The 21,636-nt window shown below is 36.8% G+C and overlaps 1 protein-coding gene across 1 annotated transcript in view; it reads right to left on the bottom strand.

Annotated features, from left to right (window-relative positions):
- LOC128017541 (basement membrane-specific heparan sulfate proteoglycan core protein) overlaps positions 1-21,636 on the bottom strand; it is a 1,082,135-nt gene that overhangs the window by 931,185 nt on the left and 129,314 nt on the right. The window contains exons 9-13 of the mRNA XM_052602945.1: positions 17,752-18,024; positions 17,372-17,644; positions 17,017-17,295; positions 16,466-16,729; positions 16,096-16,341 (exon numbers count right to left, since the gene is read on the bottom strand). Coding sequence (XP_052458905.1) covers positions 16,096-16,341; positions 16,466-16,729; positions 17,017-17,295; positions 17,372-17,644; positions 17,752-18,024 — 1,335 coding nt within the window. The remainder of the gene's footprint in view (positions 1-16,095; positions 16,342-16,465; positions 16,730-17,016; positions 17,296-17,371; positions 17,645-17,751; positions 18,025-21,636) is intronic.

Raw genomic sequence — 21,636 nt, 5'->3', positions numbered from 1 at the left:
GTAGTATTTTGAGGTTTATGAAACTACAGATGAAGAATAAGAATAACTATCTTCCTCGCTCTGGTTAAAACTATAGAGCAGAAACAGAGCAGAAGTCAAACCACAACCACCAGCTCAACCTTTATTAGGCCTCTTTTAACACTTCTGTCATTTTCTCACTTCAAGCAGCTTCTAAAGTCAGCAACGCACAAATAAAGATGTGTCTTCAGTGATGAGCCAAAGAAGACAATGCAAGGTGTATTGTAACAGTTTTTTCCACATGGCTGCAGAAAAATTAGGCCCACAATAGAAACAACCCACAAAATGAGAGAAGCATCTGCAGAACTCACTTTGACTGTGAACATTGATGCTATGATTATATTAGAGATGTTACCATTTTTATGGTTATCAAATCTCTACAAACATTATCAAATTATAATAATTGAGACACATAATGATTGCATATTTATAAATATGTACTTAAGAAACACTTGCAAGAAGATCAGACATGATTCTGCCAACAGGTCGACTGGATGTTGTTCGACCAGCCTTAATTTGGGTGGGCCTTACCTCTGTTTACTGTAATATTACTCCAGCTAAGTGAGACACCATGTTATGATTAAACCAAAACCATTATCAGAGAAAATAATGTTGGTCTTGGCTACGATGTGGAGAAGAACAACTCTCGCGTCAAGATCGCCGCTAAGAGTCTTGGGCCGTATTCACGAAAACTGTATAAACTATTTTTTAAAGAAAAAAAGTTCAGAATATTGTGTATTCCCAAAAAATATTCTTAAAAATATATTTTATATAGAATAAAAAAAAAATAAAAAATAAGACAGAACTTAAAAATAATCTTCTTAAAAATCATTGTAAATAACTTCTTTAATTTAGGACAACCCCAGACTTGTCTTAAATCCCAAATAATAAGAATTACTGAATGAAGTTATTTGGGTTATTTTAAATTAACTGTTATATTTAAGAAATACAACAACCCTAGCAATTTATACATACATAGTAGGACTAGGGATGTGTACAAGTTTTCTGAAGTAAAAGATGACTGATAATGTAAACAATGATCCATCATTGTACTAAAATGACGGCCAGTTATTTAATGTTCATACAGTTCTAGTATGTGTGTAATGGTTAATCGCTGTTGTTATTTAGTCAGGCGTCAGTCACACGCCTATTGTTAGGACCCAGAAGTCTAAAAAGGACCCGGTTGCTGACGCAGTTTCAGGGCAGATATGATTGCTATTATTACTACTATTATAATGCAAGTTCTCACGCAATATTTACATTTACATTTAATCATTTAGCAGACGCTTTTATCCAAAGCGACTTACAAATGAGAACAATAGAAGCAGTCGGGTCAACAAGAGAACAACAACAACAGTATACAAGTGCCATGACAAGTCTCAGTTAGTCCAGTACAGAACGCATAGCCAAGTTTTTTATAAATTAAAAGACAAGAAAAGGAGAAGTGCTAGTGTTAGTTGGTTAAGTGTAGGCGAAAAAGATGAGTCTTTAGATGTTTCTTGAAAATGAGTTAAGACTCAGCTGTACGAATTGAGATTCAAGATGCAAAATGCTGCCTGCGGGTGTCGCTGTTGGACAGTGTTTTCTCTACTTTCTGTTGGCCTTCGGTAGCTAATCGTAGCTCCATGTAGCTGTTTTTGTTTTATTTTTTCTCTAGAATCTTTATCTTACTATCACTAACTGTTTGTTTGTTTTAAGTGGTAAAATATAACTTAATTCACACCATATTTCTGATATTATCGATCAATCTTATCAGATTAACTTTGATCGTTCACTTTTCCGTGAGTGCAGTACACCTGCAAAGCGTTAGCACTCGTTAGCTTGTCATTAGCGTTTTCTTTTCTCCTCTCCTCTCTCTCGCTCCAGTTTTTCACAAGTTCATCAAACAACTGCAGTAAGAATATTTCATCAAGCACGGTGAGTAATGGCTTCTCCTGCTATTGTTATTTGCACTTCTTGCCTCGTGTACAGTTTATCTCTGTGCTGGCAAATGCTAAACATAAATACAATAAGATTGTTATTCATGCCGGCGCTAATGATGTTCAACTTCACCAGTCGGAGATCACTAAAAATAACTTTAAAGAGGTGTGTGAACTTGCAAGCACGATGTCAGACACTGTAATATGCTCTGGTCCCCTGCCTGCTTACCGTGGTGATGAGATGCATAGCAGATTGTCATCACTCAATGGCTGGATGTCTAAGTGGTGCCCACAGCATAACATAGGTTTCATAGACAATTGGACGAGCTTTTGGGGCAGACCTGACCTGTTGAAAAGAGATGGTCTTCATCCCTCCTGGGGTGGCCCCACTCTTCTCTCTAGAAATATGGCACATAGTCTTAGTGTTTATACTTGACTAACTGGGGCCCAGGTCAGGAAGCAGACAGACTGGCTAAACCGACCGTCTGCTAGCTGCCTCCCGTCACAAAGGTCAGCTAATTCTCAGCACATAGAGACTCTTTCACCTAGATATCACACTATAGAGACTGTGTCTGTTCCCCGAACTAGAAAATACAAAAAAATGTCCAAACCAAGTTAAGGTTAACAATTTAATTGAGGTTCAACAAATAAAAAACAAATGCACAACGGATAAACAAATGATAAAGCTTGGCTTATTGAATATCAGATCCATTTCTACGAAAACACTTTTTGTAAATAATATGATAACTGATCATAATATAGATATACTCTGTTTGACAGAAACCTGGCTAAAACCTGATGATTACATTATTTTAAATGAGTCCACCCCCCAAGATTACTGTTATAAACACGAGCCACGTCTAAAAGGCAAAGGTGGAGGTGTTGCTTCAATTTATAACAACGTTTTCAGGATTTCTCAGAGGGCAGGCTTCAAGTATAACTCGTTTGAAGTAATGGTGCTACATATAACATTATCTGTTACTGTTAAAAAAAAGTACCTGCTGTTTTTAATGCCTTTTCTACAAGAATTCAACAGGATCAACAAGCTGTTCCAGCAGGACAGGGGCAATCCAATCTAAATGTTGGAGTCTGTGCTTCTTTTCTTTCGCTGCTTCATCTCCAGAGTGGTGAGACCTGGAATGATCCCCACATCAGAGGAACAACTGCTTGCAATTGACATAACAGACCCCAGTGTTTTGTTTCCTGTGGGTGCAGTCAGTTATGGGGTCACCTTCATGATGGCATTGGATGAAGCAAGAATTGAGAGCACGTCTGAGAGAAATATGAAGAGCAGGTGCCGTGACTTCTTGGTGGAGGCGGATAGACAAGTGCAACAGAGACTCCCAGCTAACATCCAGGTATGGAAATCTATGACTGTGTTCAGTCCGACTGTCATCCTGTCACAAACTAAACCACAGCTCAGCTCAGTCTCAATGCTGAAGCTCTACTCTACAGGCAGAGGCCTTTTGGGTTCAAGTGCTCAATTACAAAGACAGCAGTGGAGACCACACTTTCAAAACACTTGCCCTCTTTTCTCTGTCGTTGCTTGTGATTCCTCTGAGCAATGCTGATGTAGAACGAGTTTTCTCACAGATGAGCCGGGTCAAGTCCAAACTGAGGAACAGAATGGGACAATAAACTCTCAGCAGCATACTCCACATAAGATACAGACTGAGCAGACAAGGACTTTGTCCCAAGTCAAGAGATGTTACAGTGTTTCAATAGTCACATGTACTCTGTGAGAGGAGCATCAGAGAACAGGGAGACGGATGAAGATGAAGATAGTGAAGATGAATTTTAATTAAGATAAGCACTGTTACTGTATCTTTTTTATTAGAGCCAGGATATGATGCTAAGAAGGAAAGTTGTTTTTGATGGATGATGATAATTCTCAAAGTACTGTAATATTTAATAGGATTTAGGGAATCCTAGGTATAGTTTTATAGCTGAAGTATAATTTGACCTTATCCCTCATTAGAAAATCTTACCTTTTCTTTCTGCAGCACAAGCTCTGTCCTGTGGCGTCTTAAACTCATGCACACTTTGACATTTTACTTTGATTGACCCTCTTTGTGCCCCACACACTCCTCAACTAAACAAGAGGATAGTTACATTCTCATTTCACACAAGTTTGTTTTGATTATTTATATGGTTTTATTATGTTCTTGTTTGAATGTGGGCCATCAAGAATGTCTGGATGTAGAAGAAAAACATGTTGAATGTTTCAGGATATTTAAGATATTTTCAGATATTTCATGGGTTCACTTTGGTACCTGAAGCAACTTGAAAGATAATTTGGTGTTTTTCTTCATATATATGAGGCTAAAGTGTTATGAGTCTTAAGAAAAATGTTTTAGACCAAGCCTCATCCTCATCTTTTCATATGGTTTTGACCAGAATGGTTTTTAAACCAGTTTATTTTATTTAAGTCTTTTCTAAATCACTTATTTGTTAATCAGAGCAGGAGACACTTTATTGCTGGACACTAAGATCATCAGTAATTTCTCCTGTTTCTGGGTTATAGTTATATAAACATGGGATCTTCTGCAGTCCTTGCAATAATAAATAAAGAATTTGTGAATTCAGGATGATATTTATTTGTGTGTGTAAACTGTAATTATCAGATGTTTACTGTGTATAAAATGTACTTGGTACATCAGTCTATATTTGATATCCCATCACTTTTCTAATGTTAAATGATGTTAAAAGGTGGTTTAACTCCCTCTTGTGGTCATTGTCCTGAAGCTCAGGGGGAGAAAAATAAATAAACTGTACCATGTGCAGTTTTGTAAATTGGAGGATGCAAATTGAAAACATGTACCCACAGTTTAAAATCTGTCCCCATGGATTGTAAAACCGCGCACAGTTTATTTTTCTCTTCCCAGAACCTAGGGGGGCTCCGTAGTAAATAGTCAATTGTTTTGGGCTTGTTTTCACAGGCCTGGTTGCTTATTTGTCTGGCGATATCTGGCAACACTGATTATTAGGGTAATTTACAGGAAGTGCAAAAAGACAATAAAGTGTGAGTTTATCAGTGTCATGTATTCACTCAGATAAAGATTTTTTTCTTAAAGGAACACCACTTAGAAAAAAAAAAATGACATTCATACATTTCCAACTCCCCTAGAGTTAAACAGTTGAGTTTTACTGTTTTCAAATCCGTTCAGCCGATGTCCAGGTCTGGCGGTAGCACTTTTAGCTTAGCTTAGCATAGATCATTGAATCTGATCAGACCGTGAGCATCTCGCTCAAAAAAGAACAAAGAGTTTCTATATTTTTTCCTATTTAAGACTTGACTCTTCTGTAGTTACATCGTGTACTAAGACCGACAGAAAATTAAAAGTTGCGATTTTTTTTTAGGCCAATATGGCTAGGAACTATACTTTCATTCAGTGACATCACATACGGCCAAGTATGTTAACCCATACTCAGAATTTGTGCTCTGCTTTTAACCCATCCAAAGTTCACACACACACACAGCAGTGAACACACACACACTGTGAGCACACACCTGGAGCAGTGGGCAGCCATTTATGCTGCGGCGCCCGGGGAGCAGTTGGGGTTCGGTGGGCACCTAAGTCGTGGTATTGAAGGTGGAGAGAGAACTGTACATGCACTCCCCCCACACACAATTCCTGCCGGCCAAAGACTCGAACTCACAACCTTTTGATTGCGAGTCCGACTCTCTAACCATTAGGCCACAACTTCTCATCAAATAACTTTTCTGCCATACCATGGTCCAGCAGGTGCAATGATATTACACAGCTCCTGAAAATAGTCCCAGCTAGGTAACTTCCAATAAACCTATTTTCAGGCACTGCGTAATATCATAGTAATATCATAGTAATATCATAGTAATATCATAGTAATATCATAGTAATATCATAGCGGTCCGGCTACCAGCGGTGTGAAGAAGCCTCATCGCTACAGGCCCAGTACTGTACTTGCAGTACTTCTATTAATATATATTTTCTAGATTCTGATCTTCCACTTGTAAATGCAGAATATGAATCAGAACAGATCACAACTGTTGTTGGTTGGATTTTTTCAACTCACTGTAAAACTTTCTGAAAAGAAAAGGTTTCTCCCTGCAAAGCTGTCACAGGAGAGGATCTAAAAGATCACAACATATTCAAGGACTTGGTTCTGAATCTCCTCTATCTTAGCTAGTAATGAAGCTGATGCTGAGTCATATATTATTCTACAATAATCAATTGATGATCAATGCACAGTTTACTCTTTTAAGAGGATGTCTTGTAGCTGGACTCGGATTTGACATAACGAGTGACGTTTAGTAGAACCGCCCATGATTGTGGTTTCACTTAGGTCCGTTAGCGAAGTATAAATTCCCGTTCTCAGAGAGTTTGTGAAATTAATCAAGTATGTTTCGGAAGAGGAAAATGTGGTGAAGGACTTTGCTGCTGGTTCACAATATTTAATTTATTATCTCTTTCTGAAAAAAATGCTACAAATCAATCAAAGGAACAGGATCTGATGTAGATGATAGTGTAAAGCATGAGGTGGTGGGCGGGATTAACATTTCAAAGCCTCTGATTGGCTCTAATGTGGCCAATGAAATCATTCTGTGGGTTGGTCAATGGAGACACGCAATCACAAACAGCCATTTTCCCCTTTAGAAATTAGCATAGAGAAGTGAATAAAAAACTCCCATGTTGTCATAAAAATTAATGATATTTATTTGTATTTGTTCGTTCAGGTGCAGGATAGACTTCGAGGAGAACTTCGCAGAAGAGAGCTTGTTTCAGTGTCGCTGTCTGTGATATGCGACTCTCTCTCTCTCTCTCTCTCTCTCTCTCTCTCTCCGCACCGAACACAGCGCACGAGTAACCAGCTAACTCTGTTCAGTTTTTCCGCGTCTTGTGATTGGATGCTTAAATGTTTAAATTGATAAGCGGTAAGGCTTAAAAACACGTGAAAAAGATAAGCTTTCGTGACGATGCGCAGCAGTGGCCCGTCAACTTTCCTGAGCATCTTTTTAGGCTGGCCTCAGTCAGTCGGTTATATAAAATATCAAGGTGAAAGTCATCAGAGCTCGCTTAGTATACACCCAGCTCCCAACCCAACTTTGAGAATAGATTAACGACGATATATATTTTATTATCGCCCGATAAGAGTCACACGTTCTGGCCCGATTTGCCCCATTGTTCAACAGCACTCACACACACTCAGATTGTGGATGATATTTGAATTTATTTCCCTGCACACAGAGCAGTGGAAAGTAGAGAATAGTGAGCCATGCTAATAATACAGCTCCATCTACAGCGGTTCTCTCTGGCTCTGCTGTTCTCAGTATAACAAACAGTTTACTCACATTGTAGTACAGAAAAAATAAATAAAAAAAAATTTAAACAAATACTGAAATGTAATTTCTCCAGCAAATTATACAAACTTTTGCCAATATTCTTTCTAAATGTAATGTTTTGTGATCGTATAATGCCAACATTAATTCAGAATTTGAGTAGACAGAGAAAGTATAATATAATGAGTACAAAATAATCATCCATTTTATTTTAACTGTAGAATAAAATTAAATGGAAAACATTAAGACAGCGAATTGAATGCTCTACAAAATACAGTTTGCAATAAACATTTTCTAAACACTGTAAATTCTTAAATGCTTTATGAAAACAATTACCTGCACACAGAGCAGTGGAAAGAAGAGAATAGTGAGTCATGCTAATAATACAGCTCCATCTGTTCAAGAAAAGATTTCAGTTGATTAGAAAGCACATGGAAAAATGGCGCACATTAAAAGATTATGGAGTTCATGCAAACAGAAATAAAAAATCAAAATACCCAGAAATATGAACAGAAAACAACTCTAAAATCAATTTATGTCTACTGTGTGCAATCCCTAACATAAATCATCTTGACATTCAGTATGAAACCAACATGTTTTACTTTTAATGTGGAGCTGCAACAGAAAGGACTCACCCACAGCAGTTCTCTCTAGCTCTGCTGCAGTTCATTCGAACTCCGTGCGCTATAGCGCCACCAGCGGCCAATAGGAAGCGCGATCACATCACAGCAGGATTTACTTCCTCTTCGAGAATGTTTATCCAGTTCCTCTTCTTCTTCTTCTTTGGTGTTTATTGGCGGTTGGCAACCTAATTTATTGGTGCATTACCGCCACCGACTGGAATGGAGTATGGATAAGGATATTATTTGTATATAGTATTATAAATAAACAAAAAAAAATTATAATATAAAAAAACAATCAAAACAAATAAACAAACTGGAAAATAATACAAAACAAATAAACAAACAAACAAACAATCAAAACAAATTATATTATTTTGTATAATTTACTTACTTTCAAAAATGTAATAATATAATCATACAACTTGCTATCTTTTTTCCCTAATAAACCTGGCAATGTAAAGTCATGGTGTTTTGCTATCTTAAGTGACTGAATAAGGTGATGTCTTTCATTATTATATTTCATACAATGAAAAAGTACATGCTTAACTGTTTCTTGTTGACAACAGTATATGCATTCCCCAGTTGTATGCTTTCCAATCTTACATAGTGTACTATTAAATCCTGTATGACCTATTCTCATACGAGTTATAATACTTTCTTCTCTACGATTCCTGCTCTCCCTCCTCCCAGAACCAACTTGATTTTGTATATTATGTAAGTGTCTGCTTAATTCAGTATCATCCCAATGTCTCTGCCATACTGAGTACGCATATTTCCTAATATATGCTTTAGCTTCCATTTTGCTTAATGGACTTGTAGATCTATCTGTTTTAATTTTAGAGTTTGTTTTGCCAGAATATCCACCTTCTCATTTCCTTCCACACCAACATGAGCAGGAACCCAAATGAATTGTGTTTCTTTGCCTTTAACCTTCAAATTATATATCTTATGGAAAATTTCATTAATTATGTCCATTCTAAAAGATGACCTGCCAGATTTTATACTTTCCAGTGCAGAATAACTATCAGATGCAATAACTGTGTACATTATTTCTTTCTCCTCTAACCACTGCAAGGCCGATAATATTGCTAATAACTCTGTTGTATAAACTGACAAATGATTGGTAACTCTTTTCTTGATATAAAAATCATATGTTGGAATATATACAGCTGCCCCTGCAGATCTTTTGATCCATCTGTAAATAAAAACACTGAATCTTGGAAATGCATCTCAAAATAATTCCTCACTATATGACATACTGGAAATTGTTTAGATTTATTATTTATTTCCCGCTTTATATTGAGGTCAACAGCAGGGGAGGGGAATAACCATGGAGGGATGGAGGATATTGATACTGTATTGCTGTACTGTAAATGACATAAACCTATATTCCTAGCCTTTGCATCACCTATCCACCCAAAACTTACAAAGTTTGTTTCATTATGTTCCCAGCACTCTTTCAATACACTTTTGACAGGATGTGAAACATTTTGTCCCTGTATATTAACCCAATATGTCAACATCAACTTCATTCGCCTGATGCCTAAAGGCATTTCTCCCATTTCCACCTGCATTGATGACACTGGGGATGTTTTAAATGATCCACTGCAGATTCTTAGGGCTTGAGCTTGCAATACATCTAATTGTTTGAGATTTGATTCTGTTGCCAACATATAATCTATACATCCATAGTCAAAGACAGACCTCATGAGTTCCCAGTATATATTTTGTAGAGATGTTCTACTTGCTCCCCATTCCTGTCCTGACAAACACCGAAGAATATTAATAATCTTTTTACATTTATCCTTAATTTTATCCAAATGAACTTTCCATGTCAATTTTTCATCAAAGCAAACCCCAAGAAACCTTACTGATTTGACTTGCTCCAGAGGATTCCCATATAATTTGAAAGATAGAGGTGTGACTTTATGGCACCTTGAAAAACAAATGACCTGTGTTTTTGCTACAGATCATTTAAACCCCCATTTATTAGCCCACTTTTCAACTTCAACTATTGCTTCTTGCATTTTTTTATTTATATATGTTATATTACAACCTCTAATCCACAAAGCCCCATCATCTGCATATAAAGATTTTCCAATGTTTTGTTTAACTTGAGAGAAAATATCATTAATCATTATATTAAACAATAACGGACTACACACACTACCTTGTGGTGTTCCATTCTCCACTGTATACACACTGGAGTATTCTTCACCTACTTTTACTTGTATTTTCCTGTTTAATAAAAAATCTTGAACCCAATTATATGTTTTACCTCCAATTCCCAAAGACTTTAATTGTATTAATAATCCTTCTTTCCAGAGCATATCATATGCCTTTTCCACATCAAAAAAGACAGCTATTACTACTTCTTTGTTAAGTTTGTGCTTTTCTGATGTCTGACTCTGGACATAATACAGAGTCCATTGTATTCCGACCCCTTCAGAATCCACTCTGATAAGGAGATAATAAATCTTTACTCTCTAAGAAGTATGTTATTCTTTCTGTGATTATTCTTTCCACTACTTTGCATAAATGAGAAGTTAAGGCAATATTCAGATTATCTGAGCTATTAACTTTTTTAAAAGTTTGTACTAGAAGTTCGGCTTTATCTAGATTACTGACAGTCATGTCTGCACCGACCAACACTGGTAACTCATAATTCCTTCTATTCCCCCCCATTTTCCTGATCATATTCCATACTTCTGACAGTTGTACTTCTCTTCCAATACTATCACAGTACTGCCTCCAAAAAATACGCTTTTGTATTTTTATTGTTTTCCTTACTAATGCCTGGGCACATTTATACTTGATCATGGCATCCATAGAATGCTGTTTTTTTAAGTTGCCTAAATGCTTTATTCCTTGCTTTCACAACTACTTTACAATCATCATTCCACCGGGGTACGTTCTTGACACGTCTAATTCATGTAGTTTTGGGTATTACTTCCTCCGCTGACTGAATTATTTCACTTACTAGCTTATTGTTGAATTCATTTACATGCATCTGGTTCTCCTAGATAGAGTCATACATCTATTTCCACATATTACTTGAAAAACTTCCCAATTTACCTTCTCCAGTTTCCATCTTGGACTTCTTAAAGGGTTAATTGTGACTTTATGTATAGCCACGAAAAGAATCTGAACACTTAGTGTGTTTTCACATGAAGTATATTTTAAATGAACCAAACTCAGTTCAGTTAAAGTGAGCCAGCGGTGAGTATGTATATGAAGTATATTAAGAAACAGTAAATATGTTGTTCAGAATGAAGACTGAACACACTTTCTGAGTGTCACGTGTTAGAGGAACATGTTCATATGTTAATGATGAACTACAGCTGTGGTTTTTCTGCTGAGCACTGACCAACATGATTGTGGTTTCACTTAGGTCCGTTAGCGAAGTATAAACTCCCGTTCTCTTCTGTCTCTTTATTCAGAGAGTGTGTGTTTGTGAAATTAATAGTAAGTATGTTTCGGAAGAGGAAATGCGGTTAGGACTTTGCTGCTGGTTCACAATATTTCACTTACTACCTCTTTCCGAGAAAAAAATGCGAGAAATCAATCAAAGGAACAGGATCTGATGAAGATGATAGATGTAAAGAGCATACAGACAGATACTTCTCTATCTGTAAGTCGATTCTCCTACTATTTCTGGCATTCCACTCACAGATCAGAGATAAGTAACAATACTTTTATTAGAAACAGACTTGATCCTGCCAGTACTCCTATATGTAAACACCGATGGACTTTACTGGACAAGAAATTATGGAACATGATCTTCCTGCTACCTCACCAGTATATTATTGTAAATAAAATTAAAGAAGTTTTATTCAAAATTTTTCACAGATATTACCCTTCAAAAGCAAACATCTGTGCTTTTTTTCCAACTGTGTGTAACTTTTGTACATTCTGTGGCTGTGAAGGAGAAATCATTGAGCATGTTTTTGTTGATTGTCCCCTTATAGCTTCCTTTTGGTCCCATTTACAAAGATTTATTTCCCAAAAGATAAAAAATAATATTTTTTTCAAAGTAAGTTTGAAATACTTCTTCTAGTCACTGAGCCAAATTTATCAGCCAATTAAAAATATGTAATTAACTTAATTATTATTTTAGTTAAATATTATCTGCACAAAATGATTTGGCAAAGAAGCAAACCCTCCTTTTACAATTTCAGAATTACAGACCTTAAAAAATATTGGAACAGCATTGAAAATTAAAAAAAGGAACAACAAGTTAAACAAAACAATCAAATTATTTTAACTTTAATGCAGACCCCTAAGTGTTTTTCAATTATGTATCTGTTTTTTTTTTTTTTTCTATTTTATTTCCGATCTTTTCCTGTCTCTTATCTTGTTCTCCTTGTTAAGATCAGATTTATGAAGCTGTATATTGATTCAACTTGGTTTACGTCTTAAAATTGTATTTTGACAAAATGTTAATAGAAGAAAAAAAAGATGTAAACATGAGGTGGTGGGCGGGATTAACATTTCCAAGCCTCTGATTGGCTCTAATGTGGCCAATGAAATACTTCTGTGGGTTGGTCAATGGAGACACCCAATCACAGACAGTAATTTTCCCCTTTACAAATTAGCATAGAGCAGTGAATAACAAACTGCCGTGTTGTCATAAAATTAATGATAATGTTTTTTGAAAACATGTTATGATGGTTTTATCTGTATCATTAAGTCAGGGCCCAAGAAGTGCTGAAAGAAGGCCGTCAGTAAGAGCAGATAAAGGAGGAAAGAAGCGCAAGAGATCCAGGAAGGAGAGCTACACGATCTACGTGTATAAAGAGCTGAAGCAGCTTCATCCTGACACCGGAATCTCCTCCGAGGCGATGTTCATCATGAACTCTTTCATCAACGACATCTTCGAGCACATCTCCGGTGAGTCTCGTCTCGTCTCGTGTCTCTCCAGCATCACACCGAGAGAGATCCAGACCGCCGTGCGTCTGCTGCTGCCGGAGAACTGGACAAACACGCCGTGTCTGAGAAACAAAGACCGGGACCAAATACACCAACATCATCAACGAACCCGAAGACTCTTTAAGAGCACCACATCATCTGGAGAAGAGCTCTTTCTGTTACATCAGAGGAGCACCAATAACTTCTGTTTAGTAATAATTGTTTAACAGTAGTGTTTGCAGGATTCCTGTGGGGTTTGGAAATGTTTGGGATTTGATTCAAGTAACTTCCAGGTCTGGAAAAGTATGGAAAGAAGAAAGCGGATGAAAAATGGTATAGAATATGGAAAAATGATTTGCATTTCCAGACTTTTGCCCCATTTAATGTTTATATGTGAGAAAAATGTAGTAATTTTATGAAAATATTTATGATACAGCAGCTGTTGTCAAACATGACTGGTGCAAGGTGCACTTTTTATTTAGCATTTTGAGTTTCTTCTCACAATATTCTTATAGCACCATATTACATAACCTCAAGGACCTCTGTAAAAAAAAAAAAAAAAAATACACATATTTTTATGTGCGCATGAGAAACCATTATGCTTAGCATATAGGACAATGCATTTTGAGCCACCTATTGTGTCATCAGCTCATTTCACGTGTGTTTTTTTTTTTGGCCGCAACAGAACATGTGTTAAAGAGATCTTCGGCCTTGAAATATGACATATTACCATAAACCACATTTGAACACTTTTTTTTTTTTTTTTTTTACAAAACCACTATTTCTTTCATAGTCCTTTGAACTTGGTAACTAGGACAATGCACACAGCCATATTTTGTCATCGTTATATATATATATATATATATATATATATATATATATGCGCAATCAAAACAATTCCCATGCACATGTGATTTGTTTCTCAGGGGCACAAAAAAGTGTGAACAAGGTTTTTTTTTTTTTGGAAGGGTAAAATTTAAATTTAAATGTAAAATTTAAATATAAATTTATGAGATTATACTTGGATAAATCACTTTTTTATATATATGATAGTTTATTGAACATAAAAGAATATATATATATATATATATATATATATATGTATGTATGTATATTTTAATACAGTACTTTTACGGCTCATTTGTTAAACTGAGGAGCTCAAATTCAAGATGAAAAAACACAATTTTACTCTGAAGCCCAAACGAAGCAAAAATGTAATTTGCTGCAGATGATAATAGTTATATGGAGATATAATTCTGAAAGCTGATAATGTAAATCAATGAGATCTTTAGAACAGAATATTTACATAAATGATATTTAAATACTTATAATGTTGAAAATATAATACAACACAATGATAACTGAGCGAAGAACAAATACAGTTATGTTTGGATAATCAGGTAAATATAAGCTGCTTCAGTCCAGTAAGTGTTTGACTTGAAATATTACTAACACTGTAAAAGTTACTTTTACCTTAAATTCAGTAAAGATTTAACAGCAAAGAGACATTTCTAGAATTAGACTCAAACTCCTTTTACTCCGACGACAGAAAGCATCTAGCATCATAAAAACAGCATGTTGTTCAGATGTAATTTGAGATTATAATTGTTGTTTGTGGTATTTAAAGGGTAACTTTCAGTAGCTTCCAGTGAATCTGACACACATGAAGAAACTGGTTTTGGAGTCGATGATGAGCAGGAGCTCTTTCTGTGTGGAGTTAGTTCTCTTGTTCTCCATGTGTTGTGTTCACAATCTAATCTACAGCGCAGGTGAATCAGAGACACTGGATTGAGTGAGAGTGTGAATGTGTGTGTGTTAGTCTTGTGATGGACTCGTGTCCAGTGTGTTTCCAGCCTTCAGCCTGAGACTCCAGCATCCTGTGACTCTGAGCTTTGGAGAAGAGATGATTATTCCTCTGTTACAGCGACTGCCTTTGGGCTTCAGGAGATTTAACTGTCAAACACACACACATACAACATTTATATTCAGCTCAATTTGACACTTTCTGTTTTGCTTCCACTGCAGGTATTGATTTATGAATCAAATAATATTTACAGATAAATATGGATCTATATATAACAGATATAAAAGACAGAGTAAAGGTTTGTCTGAATGTGAATTGTTTGGGGAAAAACACATTGGGCCTCATTCAAGAAACACGAGCAGAATTAATGTTCTTTGTAAATAATTCGTGAAGCAGTTCTGACGTAAACTTTCACATTCATGAAAATGTTAGTTGGTATGAAACAAATGTTCACCTGCTCCCAAACACGAGTAAATTAACTTTGAATTTTGATGCACTGCCATAATAATGACAAGATCATATTCCCTTTTTTATTTTGTTTTTCATTCATTTATTTTGCAGCTGAGTTGATAACTGTAAAACACAGCGCTCCAGTCACAAATAGAGACAACCATCTACTTGTACAACATCTGTCTACAACAATGAAGAAGTCAATATTACGGTTAGACTACTACGTTTTTATATTTAGTACAATTTAAAAAAATGAGATACTAGTAGGTGAATGCTTTGAATCCGGAGCAGAGTTTTCAGGAAGCTCTGTTTTTTATGGACAAATTGCTCATAATTTACTGGTATATTTACTCAGGTTTGATGAATGAGGGCCATTGAGATGAGAGAGACGGATCAGACAGAAGTGTTACCTCTCGCTCTGGAGCATTTGTAAAGCAGCACGACTGTCGCCAGCAGATACGGACAAGCTGCCAAGAGAAAACCGAGGATGATGAAGAATGAAATCTGATCTGAACGTAACACAAAAAAACAGAGCACATTATTGAGAACATTACAGAGCTCCTAAAGACTTTCAGCAAGTTTATTGGGGAAAACACAATTTTTGTAACCAGATTCTCACGGTTTGATCTTCAGCTGACCAATCAGCAGAAGGGGGGCATTTAATCTACTCCTGAACAAAAAACGAAAATTTAAGCGGAATTCTTGTTTTTCGTAAAAAAAAAAAAAAAAAAAAAAACTGTAAAAGGAGCCGTTTTGTTATTTTTCTACTTTCTATATTAAATTACAAAAAAAAAAAAAAATTATACACAGATTCATGAGATTAAGTACATTACAATTTTATTTTGGTATAGATTTTATTCTAATGCTGTAGTTAATGCGCTCTTCATTTCATTGAATTGTAGGATGTTGATGAGGTGTGTACATGTCAGTATCTGTGAAGTGTTAGTTTTACTTCAGTTCATGTTAGTTTTGTGAGAGAATAAACACATCTGTCAATAACTAACTGAATGAAATCAAATCAGCGGACAGAGACTGATCTCCAGAGACTCTCACCTCTGACTGAGATCCAGCTGTGCGGTGACTGTCCTCTCTCTGTTTTACAGTAGTAGAAACCCTCGTCTGACTCTGAGACAGTCGTGATGATCATCTCTCCTGTCGTCTGATTCTGGACGAGTGATCCATCTTTATAGAAATCAGCTCTGAGGATCGGGGAGTTTGTAGATCGATGTAAACAGTGTAGAGTCAGAGTCTGTCCCTCAATCACAGGATCAACAGAACTCTCCAGAATCACATCACCATCTACACAACACAAGAGATTCATGCATGCAGGAAGATGATGCTGATACATATTCTATCTTGAACTCATTTCTTAAATATACTTCAAACTCCAACAGATCATCTAGTTTTATGTTATTCGACTCACCGTGTACAGTGATGTTCAGAGGATGGTGTTTCTCTCCAGATTCAGACTCACACCAGTAAACTCCAGAGTCAGATGTGCTGAGAGACACGAGTCGACATGTAGATCCGGTTAGTGTTGAACAATCTTCTGTGTTTCTGTCTGTGTATCTTCTCACTGTCCATCCAGAAGAGTTCGTCTGATCCTCACAGCTCAGAGAGAGAGAGTCAGATGAGAAGTGTTGACTTCTGCTGGGACGGACCACCAGAGACACTGAAGGAGAAACACCTGAGACGGAAGAAAATCACACTCAAAATGTGTTTGTTTAATTAAATCTGTAATTAAAATTATGATGAAATTTAGAACCAAAGTTTTAAATGAGAAGGTTTTTTTTTTGCATATATTATAATTTTGTATTTGATAGTGTTTCTGATCTGGGTTAGATTGAGAATTGGAGGGAAGTGAGAGCAGGTTTTTGAGTTGTGCATTGGTTTCAGATGGTTTTGTCCCCCAGAGACTGTAATAAAACACAGATACAGATGAGTTCAAGTATAAATACAGTCTCCCAGACTCACCAGTGATCCACAGGGGCTGTGTGTTACTGGTCTTTGTGTTATAGGCCGGTCGTCCTCTCTCTGCTCTGCACGTATAAACTCCTGTGTGCTGTCGAGCAGCAGGACTGAGAGTGTAAGAGCCTCCAGCTCCTCTGCTGCTGTCGGACAGATGATCATCATCTCTGAACCAGCTGAACGTCCAGCCTGTAGAGGAGACTGTAACCTCACAGATCAGAGTCACTGAGTCTCCTTCAGTCAGCCACGGCTGTGGAGACACTCGCACTGCTGCCTGAGCTTCAGCTGAACAACACATGAGATGAGTTATAGAGAGAGAAGCTGTTCACACTGATGATAATGAACACACACACAAACTCACCTGATACATTCAGTGTAACAGCATCACTGCGCTGAGAGCGTTGTGTTCCCATCAGTCCTGTACAGGTGTATTTACCACGGTGAATGTATTTAACACTGCTGATGTTCAGCTCTTGTGTTGAGATTGAGTTATATTGGTAGTTTGTTCCCTCTGTTTCCCATCTGTACGTCCACTCAGTGTCTCCTCCCCACTTTATATCACATCTGAGAGAGACTGTTTCTCTTCTGAACACTTGTTCATCCGGTCGAACCGTCACCACAGCTTTAGGACTCACTGTACAAACACAGAGTATTGCATTGATTATAGATTCAAAGTGTTAGATGTTCTGTAGATATTGTTTCTGATCTGTGTGTCGTGTCAGATACTGTGTTCTCTCTCACCTGTAACATTTACCCACAGTGCATCACTGTATTGTGTGTAGTAGACTGGTATTCCTCTTCCAGCTCTACACCAGTACTGACCTCCATCAGACACTGAATCAATCTTCACTCTGTAGGAGTTTGTTTCTGTCTTTGTCTCAGAGTTCAGTGTGTGTTTGTACCAGTAAAAGTCCCATCCAGGAGACAGATTCACACGACAGGTCAAAGTCACTGTGTTTCCTGTCAGTGCAGCTCCTGCAGGATCTGATCTGAGTTCAGGCTTTGGCTTCAGATCTGCAGGAGAACAAGAACAGATTCAGAGTTCAGCTGTGAGACAGATCTCTGAGTATAAACCTCATGTAAGATTTGAAGAGTCTCAGACACTTTTGGCTCTTTTCCATTTCATGGTACGGCTTGGCTCTGTTTCTTCTTCCCCTTTTTTTGGCATTTTGTATATCGCCACCTACTTTTGCTGTTATGCAGTCATGGTTTATGTATAGTTATACTACGGGGCAATAAAATGCTTGAATCTGATTGGCTGACGTACGTTCCAAGGTGTGCAATTATTTTTCAGAAAAACGTACAGTGAATGTAGTTCTAGGCAGCTCTGGACTGCATTACATAACATTACGGCTCTGTTTCTCGCTGTGTAGGGCCCTGAAACACCAGGGCCCCTCTTGCTTTCAAAGATTATTTAATTTTAGTTTAGTTTTTTAATTTGGCCAACGGCTATGAAAACATGAATGATAATTTATTTTAATGCGGTGCGTGGTTGCCCTTTCTACTTAAAAATCTGTCAGATCATGTAATGGGAATGTAGTACAGTCTTGCCCAAGACTAAAAAATGAGTTCAGAGCCGCAAAAGAAACACTTGCTGCATCCTAATTCACATACTAGCTGTCCTAAATAGTATTTGAAAATAGAATTGGTATGTCCCAAATCATAGTATGTTTATAAAAGAATGCCTAAGATTCCCGATGGTCTCTACTTCCGGTTAGAATTCGCAGTGCAGATCAATGCACACTATAACGGCTAATATTGCCCACAACACATTGCCCGGTGGACAAGGATTCGCTTTGAACTACAAATGCATAAAACAGTGTTAAAAAAAACTACAAACATGGTGGATATACATGCCCAACATACAGGTAGAGAAAGGGATTTGTGTTATAAATAATCAATGTATAACCTGATAAAAAATATTAATTTAATGTTATCCACGTTATATTTCATCTGCAGCAAGACTGTGAACTTTTACAATACATTTGGTCATTAACTTTTAAATGTGTCATTATGCAAACACACGAGGTCTTGGCATGATAGTCCTACGACTAGCAGATCAACATGTCTCTTCATTTCTCTTCAATACGGTAGGAAATTAAATTAAATTAAACGAAATGTGAATGCTGTTAACGGTGACAAGATGATTGACAGGGCAGTTTAAACAGTGACACGGAAACCTGGCTGAATGACGCCATACCGGACAGCGCGCTCCATCTGCCTTTTAGCTGTTTAGAGCGGATCGCGACGCAGAATCAATGGGGAAATCACACGGCGGGACATGCTTTTACATCAATGAACGCTGGTGTACAGATGTAACTGTGTTAAAGAAGATGTGCTGAATGATCTAGAAATGCTGTTTGTCAACTGAAAGCCGTTCTATTCGCCGCGGGAGTTTCACTCGTTCATTCTGGTGAGTGTTTACATCCCTCCACAAGCGCACGTGAGCTCAGCTTTACAGAAACTCACTGATCAGATCACAGAGACAGAACAACACCCGGAGTCTGTTTTAATCATTTTTTGGGACTTTAATAAAGCCAATCTCTCCCGTGAACTGTCAAAATACAGACAGCATGTTACATGTCCCACGAGAGACAGTAATATATTGGATCACTGTTACACAACAATAAAGGATGCATATCACTCTGTTCCACGAGCAGCTTTGGGACGTTCTGATCACTGTCTGATTCATCTAATACTGACTTACAGGCAGAAACTAGTATAAAGTTTCGTTCATTATTATTAAAAAAAATGTAATTCCATAGATGTGGAGGATATCACGATTATGGAAAATGGAAAATTTAATATGGGAGAAGTAGAAAGATCATTAGCTAAAACTAAACAAACCACACCAGGGAAAGATGAAATAAGCTATATCCTGTTAAAACATTTAAGTACAAAAAGTAAGGAACAATTGTTTATGTTATTTAATAAAGTATGGGAAGAAGGGAGAATTCCTGAAAGTTGGAAAGAAGCAGTAATTATCCTGATAAGGAAGCCAGGAAAAGATGCTAGTGAGCCATCAAACTATAGACCTAGCATTAACATAAGAGATTAATGTATTTTTTTTTTTTTTTTTTAGAAAAAAAGGGTTTGATAACGTAATTTGAAAGTGTGTTTAGGAGAGGAAGAGACACGATGGATGCAGTGTTGTGTTTAGAGGACGATGTAAGAAAAGCTCAAATAAATAAAGAATCTGTGGCAGCAGTGTTTTTGACATTGAGTTGGACGATATTTTATGGAGAGAGGGATTGATTAATGATTAAACTACACAAAATGGGAGTAAGAGGTAAAGTTTTTAATTGGATTTGAGATTTTTTGAAAGGAAGATCAATTCAAGTTAAAATAGGGACAGATATTTGAAATAAGCATAAAGTAGAAAATGGACCACACAAGGGAGTGTTATAATTCCTACACTCCTTTCTGTTATGATAAATGATATTTAATAATGTACCTAATGGCATGAATATATCATTGTTTGCAGATGATGGGGCGCTTTGGAAACATGGGAAAAATGTGGAATATGTAGAAAATACAGGAAGGAAAACATCAGGTTGAAATGTGGGGAATGGAATGAGGTTTTACATTTTCTGCTAAAAAATCACAAGTGATGGTTTTCTCTGGAAAGAAAAATAAAGATATTGAACAGAAATTATATAGGAATAAACTGGAAAGATATGAGAGTTTTCGTTTTTGGGGTGTGTGGTTTGATTCACAAATAACATGGAGATCTCACATTAAACAAGTAGAAGATAAATGTAAAAAAGTAATAAACATAATGAGGTGCTTACAGGAGTGGAGAGGAGAGCAGATTTGAAGTCATTTTTATATATTTCACTGATAAGATCTAGGTTGGATCATGGGAGTCAGCAGCACAGTCAGTATCATCGAGTCTGGACTGTATTCAGACACAGACACTGAGATTATGTCTCTGAGTCATGAGAACATCTCCAGTGTGTTCAGTGCAGGTAGAGACAGGAGAAATGAGTTTGAGAATAAGACAGAAGAAGCTGATTGTGAATTACTGGATTAGTTTGAGAGGACAAATAGATAGACACACAACATAAAGAGTGTTGGACAGGAGATGATGCACGTGATCTGGGAGGATATGGAAAGGAGTTTTGTAAAACTGTGGTATGGCCCAGTATCCCTGTGTGGAAGTATGATACTCCTAAAGTGGATTTGGAGGTATTACTGACCAAAATAGTAAATAATCAACTTGTTTTGATTTGGTGAGTGAATATTACAGACATGTGAACCAAAAATACATTAATTTAAGCAAGTTTTTACAGATAACAAGAGTTACGGGTGCTGCAATTGTAATTCCCAGCCAGAAGAGTGAGATGAGCGAGAGAACATCAGATCACTTTAGTGTATTTGCTGTTGAGATGTTTGATGACATTAGAATGGAGAGAATACACAAAGTCAGACAGAAGTTTAATTTACAGCGACTCTGTCTCTGTACTGAGAGTCTCAAGACCGGTGGATAAGATTCATCAGGAGGTTTGTAGGATATTATGTCTGCCTATTTAAGAATAATAAAAAAATGATAAAGTACAATGATATTTAACTCACCCGTCACTGAGAGAGAAACAGCAGAGCTTGATTGTGATGAGTTTGGTCTTT

This window comes from Carassius gibelio, chromosome A7 (genome assembly GCF_023724105.1).
Source record: "Carassius gibelio isolate Cgi1373 ecotype wild population from Czech Republic chromosome A7, carGib1.2-hapl.c, whole genome shotgun sequence".
Classification (NCBI taxonomy): Eukaryota; Metazoa; Chordata; class Actinopteri; order Cypriniformes; family Cyprinidae; genus Carassius; species Carassius gibelio.
This window is presented reverse-complemented; position numbering and strand designations above follow the sequence as displayed.